We start from the raw sequence: 12,251 nt of genomic DNA on the forward strand, positions 1-12,251 counted from the left end.
GAGGCCCAATGTCTGTCCTTCTTCTCGTTCCTTCTAGAACCTTGAGCTTGGAACCACGGAGCTAAAATTACATGGAAACTGAGTCTCCTGGGCCCTAATGCTGGTCACCCGCCACAAGTCAGTCCTATCTTCAGTCTCGCATGTAGGGGGGCTGGTGGGCATGGAGAACCTTTCAGACCTGACAAGCTCACTCCCTGCCTCCTTCTGACCCTGACGTCTCCCCAGGAAAGGGCAGCACTTCTGGAATCAAGTTGATACCCCAGAAAACTTGGAGAAAAGTTCCCTAGCCTTTAAGCTCTTTTTCATGCCTGTGATGGCTCTCAGGGTTGTGAGCTAGGGAACCTGGTGTCAAAGGCAGACCCTGATTCTCACCCTCAGAGACACCCATATAATGGGCTCAGTATCCATAATTAAACCAGGAGGCCAAAGACCACCTTGAAGTACATGTCTCAAATTTCCATTACCCAGGAATAAAGTGTGAAGAAATGAATGCTTTAGCAAAAAACACACCTGAAATATTTTTTGTTATTTGTACAAGACAAAGGCAGTCACACACACACACACACACACACACACACGAAAGCCGCCCTTATGTGTACTGTGTACAGAAGACCAGTTCACATTCCCACTGATGTATAACATGCCAGATTGTCATGGAATCACACTGGGACTTTGCCTCAAGGACCAGGTATCATGAACATCTTTCCAAGTCAACAACACAGAATGGAAGCCGATGGACTGTTTGCTTCTCCTGTTCACCTCCTGGTCTCTAGAACTTGGTACTGTGCCTGAGCAACGTGCATCTGATGTCTGACTGCCAAACGGTCATGAAGCATTATGGCTAGCAGCTGCCACACTCCAGGATGCAGGCCCCTACCACACACTAGGAGTGATACTAATATGGTTCTCTTTAAAAACTATTTATTTATTATGTATACAGTTAGACAGAAGAGGGCACCAGACCTCATTACAGATGGTTGTGGGCCACCATGTGGTTGCTGGGGATTGAACTCAGGACCTCTGGAAGAGCAGGCAATGCTCTTAACTGCTGAGCCATCTCTCTAGCCCCCTAATATGGTTCTTCAAAGTGGCCCAGGGGACGTTTCTTAGCTTACTGTGTGTGTGCATGCACACTCGTACACATGGGCATGTATAAAAGTGGACACATATGTGTGTATGTGTGTGCACTCTGTGGCCCTGAGTAGGGATACAGCGCTCTCTGAAACTCTGGAAGGAGCCAATAGATAGGAGGGGTTTGGTCAGGAGATGGGGAAGGGAATGGGAGGGGAGGAGCCAGCTTGTTTCCCTACTGGCCCCCTATGGAGCTGGTTCCCTTAGAGTGGATTCTGGTTCTGCCATCACTCTATGGGAGCCAGGTGACTACCTCCACTCAGGACAATGGCAAAGCAGTGGTTAATAACAGCGGCAGCAGCTGGTGTCAGAGCTTAGAGATATTCCAGGGCCTCGATCTGCTTCCCTAGGGACAGGCTGCCCTCTTCCCTCCTGTAAGACAGGGCAGCTGTGGGAAAGGAACGGTTTGAGGCTATGACTTCGGTTTGCAGCAAGCAACTGACTAACCAACCCTCCTGCCCCTCTGGCTACTGTGTTCCCACTGTGAGAGAGGACTCCTGGGGGAGAGGGTTGCTCTATGCTGGGATACTTACGGTTGGAGGTGAGTCTGTCTGCTCCACCAAGAGCATTGAAAGCTCCGTGAACATTCTGGACCTGCAGAGAAGCAGAGAGTGAGAGACGGTCCCTAAAGACTGCCACCTCCAAGCCTAGCCTTGTCGGTGGGGACTGGCCAGGGGCCATCTGGTCACGAAAGACGGTGCAGCAGGGACTGGCTCCTACAAAGGTCTGGGGAATAAGAGACAGTGCAGGCCACATAGTAGGCAGTAGCATGCTTGCCACTTTAAACACCTATTCTGTCCTGGCCACTTGGTGTCAACTCATTTATTGTCACTTAAAAATAGACCTCTTAGCCCTCTCTACAGACTAGCAAAGCAAGGCTTGGAGCAGCTCCCCAACTTGTCAAACATCTGAGCTGACAATTGAGCCAAAGTGTCCCTAAGAATCTGCAGAGGAAACCCAGATAAAGGGTCATCTTGTGTCACACTCCTTCCATGACCCTTCCAGCCCTCTGAAAGGTCCTGAGAAGAACCAGTTTAGGGGTGCAGAGTTGTGGTCTCCCACTGTGTCAGCTGTAGGTAACATACAAGAGTTAAGAAGAGACACACCCACATGGCAGAAATCAGACTGTCCCTAGGTAGGGACTGCTGGAGAAGTGGGGTAAGATTCCCTTTCTCCTTCAAGGATGACACCAGGCCTATCTACTGCAGAACAAGTGTGCCCGGTATGTGAAGCGCATCACCAAGTCCAGTGAATGAGGGCCGAGCAAGCAGGTCCTGCAAAGGTCTGAGCCTGGAGACTGGGCCTGACAGGCCTGTGGGACCCCAGGGAAGAGGGGAGGGAGAGAAAGCAGGGCAGTAGGAGGATCGGCTCCTGCAGAGAATGCTTTAGGAGCAGCAGGCGGGTGACATGACCCTCAGGCTGACCCCACGAGGCTGATGCTTGCTGACAGTCAGCAGAAGTACACTCTCCGCACATGGGCAGGGCAGGGTAGGGCAGCAGTACATCCATCTGCTGCCTGGGGACCTCAAGTGTGAAGACTTGGTTCCTAAACCCGAGGATGGAGGTGTTTGTGGTGTGCCCTGGAAGAGTCACACCAGTAGGGACCACCTTCAGCCTGACCAACATGTGCAAGACTTGACACACAGTAGGTGGCTGACAGATGTTTCTGAGTGAACAGAAGACACGAATTGGCTCTAATTCCTGTAGAGCAGAGGGTAGCTGGGGTCCTTTGGTTATGTGCCTACATGCAGCCCCAATCTGCCCTCTTGCCTTCTCCCTTCTCCCTTGCCTTAGCCTGGGTCCTCGTCCTCCTTGCCCAGGTTGTATCCCCTCCCTCACCTTCTTGCCTACAGTCTTGCTTCATGGATTCTTCTTCCTCATAATAGATGTATGTTTGGTGTGGCAGTGGCCTCAAACTGTCAGCAAACCCTTCACCAACCTAGCATAGGCCTTCCTCCGGCAAATCCAGTTCCCTGCTCCCCTCCTTCAGACAGATTCCTTTGGGCTTTTAGCCAGCTGAGAGGAGTCATCTTGGGTGACACAGGCCTTTGGCATTTCATGTCTACATGTATCATTCTGGGGTCACAGACACATGCTGATTAATTGTTCTGAAAAGTCTGATTGAGAGTCTGTTCATATAAAAACAAACGGCTGGGTTTGGCATAGAATGGGCCTTTAGACAGAGGGCAACATGTCTGATGTTCCCTTCCTTGGGCCTCGTGTCAATGAACATCATGGGCCTGGCCATGTCTGCATGTAACAAGAGGGATGTCCTCTCCATAGTACCATGTTGGCAGGATGCTCTTGATTTTGGAGACTCCAGAGCTGTGAACTAAATAAACTTCTGTTCATTAAACACTGCCCATTCTGGGCTGCTCAGTGATACAACAGAAAATGGAATGAGACAGCTATGAGGGGGAGTGAGCCGAACCCCAGAGTCCACCTCCCTCCTAGTCCCAGTTCCGAGCCTGAGCATCTCGGTTTGCTGTGTGGTTGGTGGCACCCCATAAGACAGGACAAAGAGGAGCCGAGTGAACAGAACCTTATGTGGGTGACCCTTAGGGAGAAACCCCAGTACACTAGCTCACAGTCATATCACCCTGCCCCCCCGCTCACCTGTAGTGTATCTCCAAAGGAGAGTTTGTGGATGATATGTGTCATGTCCGGGTTCTGTGGCTGGGCTGTGGCACTGTGCGTGGACACGTGGAAGTTGCCAGGGACCTAGAGGGAGAAAGGCAGGTTTCATGTATCTGGGTGGCTGTCCAAGGGGGTTGGCTGCAAGGGCTGTATGATCTCCATGGACTGGGACACAGGAGTAGGACATACATTGGGACTGGGACTCTGACTTGTAGCATTTCCAACTGTATGACTTTGAAGAAGACTGGTACACTCATAGACGCTACCGGAAGAGGCATCAGGGACAACCCAAGATAAGAGTCCGTGTGAGGTATCCAGGTGGGCTCAAGGCAGAGCCTGGACTCAAAACGACAGCAGTTCCCACCCACCTCTGTGGATTCAAGGTTTGCTGGCCCAACAGTTGGTGGGGGTGCACTCTGAACCAGCAAGTGACTTCCTCGAACTCTAAACCAAGCTCACATCTACTTAAGTCGACCTCATCACCACAGACATGGAATCCCTAGAGACTGACTTCAGTGGCCTTGACAGCCTTCTGAGATCCCCTCGGAGGACCTTAGAGTAGCTTCTATCCTGGTTCCCAGTGTCTGCTCACCCTTGCTTCTCCCTACACAGACCGTTCCCCAGGTTTCTAACAGTGAGCCTGTTCTTTTTTTTTTTTTAAAGTAATTCTTTTTATTTATTATGTATACAATATTCTATCTGTGCCTCTGTAGGCCAGAAGAGGGCACCAAACCTCATTACAGATGGTTGTGAGCTACCATGTGGTTGCTGGGAATTGAACTCATGACCTTTGGAAGAGCAGGCAATGCTCTTAAAGAGCATCTCTCCAGCCAGCCTAGTGAGCCTGTTCTTTAAGGTGGTTTGTTACACAAAAGTTCATGTGCTGGAGGTGTGGCCTCACGGCGGCCATGAGCATTGAAGCAGGACCTCTAAGATGTGGGGCCCAGTTGCTGTGGTGATCCTTAGGCCGCTAAGGGACACTGAGCTCAGAAGGCTTCTCGTGGCACCTAGGTTTGGGTTTTGAAAGAGCAAAGGTGGCCTGTCCTCTCTCGGGCTTCCTGTCCTACCACAGCATCCTTCCTTTAGGATCCTTTCTGTCACGTGTCCGTCACTGTGACATCCACTGAGAGGACTTCATCACAGGTCAACTGATGGGCTCCTGAGCCTAAGCTTTCACCCGCTAGGGCTGAATAAATATCATTTCTTTATCCATTATTGCCTCAGTACTTCACTACGGCAATGCACAAACTGAGTGACCCAGTTGAGCCCAGGTGCTCCAGTGACGTATCTGGTTACCGGCCACACACTCAGGCCTACCTCTATGCCTTATCAGTGCCACTCTCTCCTCTGCTCACCACCCCTCAGCCACTTCCCTATGGCACTGGGAACAGTGTCCTGTACAGTCCACCCTGGGGCCTTTGTGTCCGCCACTTCTTCCTGGAATGCTTGCCCATTAAGCTTCCCCACCTCCCTTAGCCCAGTGCTCAGGCTGAGGAGAGCCCCCAGCTCTGTTTCGGTTATATGTTCAGGGAGGGCTTCCCAGGAGAAAGGACTCCCTTGTGCAGAGGTTCTACAGCCTGCATTTCTCAGGAAGACAGGGAAAGGTCTCACAGCAGAGACAGCAGGAGCAAGCAGCAGGCACGCCTGATAGAAAATCCTTGAACAGAACAGGGTCAGAGAGGGCAGCTGCAGGCAGAGAAAGCAGGGGAGATGAGGCCATTTATGTAAAATCCCAACTGCCACACTGGAGAGACCCAGGGTCTTTGTTAGTCCAGCTGCCAGGGAGTGAGAAACATGGCTATTTCCCGGCATGTGACTGGCCTGCCTTAGAGGCACAGAAGAAGCAGCTCTCCACTCATGGCTCTTGGGCTCTTGCCGATTGTCACTCTGTGCCTCAGTTTCCCCATCAGAAAGTAGGATGACGACCACAGAGGTTTTGTGAACGACAGAAGTGCACAGGCACGTGGGATGAACATGCTTCAGGACTCACAGCCTTGGGGCCCTGGAAGGGCGAGCAACGGGGCAAGGAAAAGCCGCTGCTCCTGAGGGCAATTTCACGCTTCCTTTCACAGCATAAGTAATACCTGGGTTTATTTCCATCACAAAACCTGCACAGGGCTAGGGCACAGCTCAGGAGAGATGTGGCTAGGTGCCTACGTCAGGAAGAGCACCTTGCCTCATATACACGAGGCCTTGGGATCCATTCCAGCACCAGGAAATAAAAAAGCCCTTTTACGTGATATCATCAGAACTCCTGAGACTGACAGTGTCCCGTCAGATTCTCTGGGCGGTGGGCCAGGCCAGGCGAGGCCCAGACAGACAGCCTTGGGTTTGGGGTCTCTGCCCCCAGGGTTAAGAGAGTGGAGAACGCTGGCTCCTGGATATCTGCCACCCGCTGCCAGTCCTCCAGGCTGTGACTCAGTAACCCGCTCCACTCTTCACCGAATCCATCACAGGGGTCTGAGTCACACAAGCACACACTGAGACGAAGAAACAGAAAATGACGCTTTTAGAACCTGTGACTTGGGCACCTACGTCACTGTCTCAGATGGATTTTAAAAATATATAGCTGGAGCCAGAGCCCCTCTTCCCGGGGCAGCCATGATTAGCAGGGCTCCGGGGCAGGCTCGCCTGAGTTGATGGGGGCTGCCAGGACACCTGCAGGTGAACTCTGGCATCTGGCTGTTGGTGGACTTGCTGATGGGTAGATAAAGAGGCCATGTCTACAGAGGGTCTATAAAGGGGACAAGCCTATGTCTAGCAATGGGAGACCAGGGAGGGACAGCTGCCCTCCTTGTCCTCATGGCAGGCTGTCACACTGGCCTTTTATTTAATTTTTTTGGGGGGAAGGGGAGGTTTTGAGATAGAGTTCCTCTGCTTAGCCCTGGATGGCCTGAAACTTGTTATGTAGACCATGCTGGCCTCAAACTCAGAGATCCCCTTGCCTCTGCCTCCTGAGTACTGGTGGCATGTACCACCACCACTGCCTGGCTTACACTGACTGTCTTAATCACAGCTCCAGAGAACAATACCCCAGAAAGGGAGAGTGGGCAGGGTCACGAGAGCCTACATTCTCCAAAGGGCTGGGTGGACCGTGGTCCAGGCTGTGCCCGAAGAACATGGCCACTCTGGTCATAGCATGTATAATACGGATGTTAAAAGCAGTAGCCACAGACAGGGCTCAGGGCCCAGTGGCCAGAGTGCCTGGGCTCATACCTCTGCGGTCCCTTAAGTGCTACTTGACTCTTAGGCTTTAGTTAAGGGCCAGGTAAGAATCAATTGGACAGTGGCCACAGTACAAAGGCTGGTTAGTGCTTTCAAAGATGCCCTGGCCATCACGTTCTCTTTCTCTGGCTCAGAGAGGTCCAGTTTCTTGCATGTCTGCCGTTCATGTATAGTGTACAAACACACTTACACTAAAGTGTAATAAAGTGATATCAAACAGGCTGACAAGGGCAGGGCAACAGCCTACCGATGGGTTACAAGGTAGGGGAGGAAAGGTTGCCCATGCCCGACCAGTCATATCGTGAAACATTTATACATCTGATTCAGTCATGTGAGGTAGATAATAACCCTGCCTCCTTACAGATGAGGGAACCAGAGTTTGATACACTAAAACACCCAGTTTCCTTAGCCAGGACACCAGTCAGGCTTTTTTAAAACGAAGGTGGTTGGTCTGATTTGAGAGGCAAATTCTGATCCACCCAGAGCCAGCTGGGATCCATGACGCAGCTCACGCAAGGAAGCGGAGGACGTGTCTGCCAAGAGGGAGGTAGTGTGACATCGGAGTTGTCAGGAGTGTGCATGGTCAAATGCAGGTGACCACATGTCACAACTGGGAAGTGAGTACACATGCAGACGTGCCTGGGAATCTTCAACTACCACCAGCAGGCACCCCACAGCCCCACCACAGGGGGATCACCCCTTCCCCAACGCAGCCCCTGCTTCATTGACTAGATATCAAAGTGATGTGGTTTTTGTCAAGGAGTTTCCTGGGCGTCGGCTGCTGTCATTCTCAGAGTGGCAGCGTGTGTACCGTGCCTTGAAGTTCTTTACAGCTGTACTAGAATGGCAGCAGCTTCGGGTAACAAAGTCACGGGTGTAACCAGCAGTGCCTTGGTTATTTGGATTGTATTAACAGCCATAGGAAATGCTAAATTAGCTTAGTAAAAAGAAAGATGGGACTTAATCGACAGTCTTTGGGGTGTCTGCAGATAAATCTGTACTCTTTCAGGTTTCTGTGGACCCCGGGTTTATAACAAGGCTTTATACTCTACTCTCTTCTGGGAGGCCTTGTGGTCCTTAGAGCTTGGTGGCAGGAGTCGTGGGATTCAGGAGGTCGGATGTAGAGCCTACAGTTCTGCCTCCCTCATACTCCCAAGGCAATGCTGTTGGGGGTGCCCGCTCAGAGTGTCCCCAACCTAAACCTATGACTTCCCACATCACAGTTCATTGCTGACGCTGACTCCCACAGGAAGGCCTGTTGCCCAAAACTCTCTCCTTCAACCTCAGAAACATGTCTCCAAATTCCGGCTTAACATTTCCCTAGAGATACTCGCTGGGAATCAACCATATCAGAATCGAGGAACGGACTCCCAGCCCCTCCCACAGAACCTCTTTCCCAAGGTTTCTCAGATGCAAAACAGCTGTGGAAGCAGGAACTTAGCAGGGTCTTTGGGGGCCATGGGTGCTTTCTGTGCCACCCCCAGGTCACAGCTTCAGCTCTTGATTTCCCCCACTCCCAGGTAACCCACACCAAGGGAACTATCTACTGGGCTGACGGGAAGGTGTCGGGCAGTGGTGGCTGCTGTTTTATTGCCACCTGCCCTGGCACCTCATCTGTTATGTCTCCAATATAAGGTGCATGTTAACGAACCTGGAATGAACGGTGGGTGTTTACTCATTTACCCAATGTGAGCTTTGTGACATGGGTGACGATGCCACTGTGTCATTACTGCCATCACAGCTATAACCTCAGGTGGCCTTTGGGCCACTGCTTGATGGAGAGGAGCACAAACTGGGACTTGAAGGCAGGTCTTCTCACCTCCCTTCATTTCCTCCACTCCAGCAAGGTGCACCATCAGGGGCCTGAAATCCCAGGGAGTCCAAAGCCTACCCAGTCTCAGAGAGAATTATCAGACAGTCGTGTGCTGATTCTCAGCTTGCTAGGGGTTCTGCTGGGGTCAAGTGGGTAGGGAACAGGAAAAGGACCCAGGCAGGGTCTCCGTACCTTGTTGATGCTGAACTGGCCCTCGAAGCGGCAGCCTGCTCCATTGTTCAGCGGGATCTTCATGGAGTTGTCGATGTGGCCCACTTCATGCCTGCCCATCTCATCTTGGATGTCAAGCCCGACCACTGTGGGGGCCAAAGAGAGCAGTCACCCACCCCCACCTAGAGCGGGGACCAGCCTATTTTTGCAGAAGCCCCGGTTAGCCCTCCATGAACACAACGCCCAGGTAACCCAAGGCTACACAGAATGGCAGCCAGCAGAGGAGAAAGTGGCTGCTTGGCTCAGAGGGAGCAGCATCCAAAACAGCCCCCACCCCAAGTCACAGCGTCTCTACCTCTGCCTGAGGCTAGCGATGAGAGAGGAAGAGCTAGGAGGAAGCAGGGGCTAGAACAGCCAAGGATACAGGGTTCTTGGTGACTGGGCTACATGCAAGGCCAAAGGAATGCTGTGGGATAAGAGGCGCCACAGGGGTCTGCCACTCGGTCCGCCCCCTGGATCCTCACTGGGTCCTCACTGTGACATGACTCAGGAACTCATTACCCTCAATGCCTCAGTTTATCTTTCTAAAATATGAGGTGCTAAAAATTGAACTTTCAACTGGGCGGTGGTGGCACAAGCCTTTAATTCCAACGCATGGGAGACAGAGACAGGCAGATCTCTGGGAGGTCGAGACCAGCCTGGTCTACAGAGCGAGTTCCAGGATAGGCTCCAAAGCTACAGAGAAACCCTGTCTCGAGAAAAAAAATGACCTTTCGGTGGAAGGGTATGTGGACCAGAGTTAACAGGCATGGCAGACACTCAGCACAGGGTCTGACTGGTAGCATGTGCCAAGTGCTTCATCAGTGCCAGCACTTGCCGCACCTGGGGTTCTCTCTCTCTCTCTCTCTCTCTCTCTCTCTCTCTGTCGCTCTCTCTCTCTCGCATTCATACCTTCCTTTACTCAGTGTCTGTAGCTACCAAGTCCCAGCACCAGAGTGGCATCATGGGAAGAGTCAGGCTATACCCTCCAGGTAAATGAGGTTCTTTAGTTCACCCATGGGAGGTCTGTGGCCCCCAATGCCAGTCTTGACTCCAGCATGGCTCTGTAGCCTCACTGTGGCTCAGCTTTGCACTCTAACAATGAGCAGGCTTCTCTACTGTGGTCCCAGTGTGCACAGGGAGAGAGGCTTTTGTCCACCTTGGGAATGTAGCGAGCTTCCTGGCAGGCACACCAAAGGAACAGAGAAAGAATAGATCTCTTAAAGTAAGCTATTTTAAAGACAACCAGGCATAGAGAGAAAATGGGAACAGCTGCGTTCCTCAGTGGGCGTAGGGGAAGTATTGCCAGCCAGTGTGGAAGGGCACGTGACATGGCCATCAGAGATGATGCCACTGGTCTGTCATGGAGAAAGCTAAAGAAACGCAAGCAATCCCTGCCTGACTCAACAGTTCCACTTGAAGCCAGCTTGCAGAGACACTCGTGCTTGGACATGTGCAAGAGGCCACTCTGGCCAGTCTTGGTGGAAACTGTGACAATTAGAAGCCACCCAAGTGCCTGTCAAAATGATGGTGGCTGATGGGTCAGGTCTGCTCTGTGATGGGAAGCAGCAGGTAGAGAATGCACTAACTGGCATGTGCAGAGAGGCTGACCCTGGGTCCCCGGAAGGCAGGCTACCTAAGCTTCCTGTGACTCAGTTATCACAGGCTTGCTCTGGAGACTGGGAGACTCACAACAGCACCTGCTAAGCTGGGCACGCTGCTGAAGAGTTTTACACAAGAATGCAGAACCTGAACATAACTGTGCGGAAGATGATGTTATAACTGTCCAGCCAACATCAAGGGAAACTGAGGCACAAAGAGCTCACAACTGAGAAGCAACAGAGTCTTGCTCTGAGCCTGTCCCCAGGCAGTTGGCCAGAACATAGCTCTGATTCAGAACAGGCCTTGGTGGTAAAATCGCTGGTTATTATTTCACTAATAGTATAAGAATCTTGAGAAAAGCATCTCTCTCTCTCTCTCTCTCTCTGTGTGTGTGTGTGTGTGAATTTCATAAAAGTTCTACAACATCTAGAGTTCTAGCTATCTGAGAAGAAAACAGAAAGTCAACAGGATACAATACCCTGGTACTCAAGTCTTGGGATGCTTAAATTCCCCCTGTAAAATGGAGTGGTGTTTGCATTCCTGGTATGGCATCCTCTGGGTTACTCACACAGCCCAGTGCAATGCGAATGCCATGAAAGTAGCTGCCATCCTTTGGACCAGTTCTTCTCAAGGCCCATATGATGGAGGCGTGGACTTTAGCCTCTGGTGTTTCAGAAGGTGGTAAACCTTTAACCTAGTGGGATGTCCTTACTGTTACTAGGCTGTACCCCTGAAGGGGACAGTGAAGTCACTGCCCTTTGCCTTTTCTTGTTTGCTTCTCTGACTTGAGGGGAACAGATCTGCCCACTACATGTTCTCAACACACTATATGACAATGCTCCAGCCAATCACAGACTGACACATGCAACACCCGGTCCCTATACACCTTTCTCTTCATATGCTGTGGTCTCTGGCATTTTACAATATGACACAGTGACTTCCTGTGTCACACTGTTTAGGAAATAACAACAAGGAAAAAGGTCTGTACGTTTTAGGGCAGATGCAATGTATTTCTTCTCTGAAAGCTTTCGTCCTGTGGCTGTCGAATCTATGGATGTGGAACTGCACACACAGAGTGGCTGTGTTCATAGATACACACACTAAGAGGGAAAAGAGTCCTCCACTGTCATCACAGGCTGCTTAGGGGACAATGACATACTTGGGGCAGCAAAAAGAAACACCGAATGGGTACTTTCAGATTTCTAAGAACGTAGCTATATCTCCCTCTGTGCCAAAATTCTACCTTATGCTAAGTAAGTGCTCTACCACTAAGCTACAGTTCTGTGTTTTGAAGGTGGACCTGTATCAGCTGCATAATAAACAGTAGCGACACTGTCATGACACATTTACAGTGCTGGGAATGGAGCCCTCACGTGCCAGGCAAGTGCTCTAACCCCCTCTGCCCCAGACGAAGAACATTGTTTTTGAAAGCAGGATATGAGAGGACACCTGTGGTATGGCCTCAGCCATGTTTGAAATGCACAGAAGGAAAGCCAGCGGGACAGAATGATGTCAGAATGTCCACAGACCCTGTCATCGGGTGGTGGAATTATGGGTGATTTCCTCTGCTTCTCTGGGTTTTCCAATGATACCAAGATGAACATGCGCTTTTGTGTATAACAGAGTCTTTTTG

The 12,251-nt window shown here is 51.1% G+C and overlaps 1 protein-coding gene across 2 annotated transcripts in view; it reads right to left on the reverse strand.

The window, feature by feature from the left end:
* The window catches only part of Ergic1 (endoplasmic reticulum-golgi intermediate compartment 1), a 105,019-nt gene that overhangs the window by 19,822 nt on the left and 72,946 nt on the right, over positions 1-12,251 (reverse strand). For both annotated transcript variants that reach the window (XM_057776413.1, XM_057776414.1), the window contains exons 5-7: positions 8,999-9,123; positions 3,748-3,852; positions 1,665-1,725 (exon numbers count right to left, since the gene is read on the reverse strand). In XM_057776413.1, coding sequence (XP_057632396.1) covers positions 1,665-1,725; positions 3,748-3,852; positions 8,999-9,123 — 291 coding nt within the window. The remainder of the gene's footprint in view (positions 1-1,664; positions 1,726-3,747; positions 3,853-8,998; positions 9,124-12,251) is intronic.

The sequence above is a fragment of the Chionomys nivalis genome, chromosome 7 (genome assembly GCF_950005125.1).
Source record: "Chionomys nivalis chromosome 7, mChiNiv1.1, whole genome shotgun sequence".
In the NCBI taxonomy this organism is placed as follows: domain Eukaryota; kingdom Metazoa; phylum Chordata; class Mammalia; order Rodentia; family Cricetidae; genus Chionomys; species Chionomys nivalis.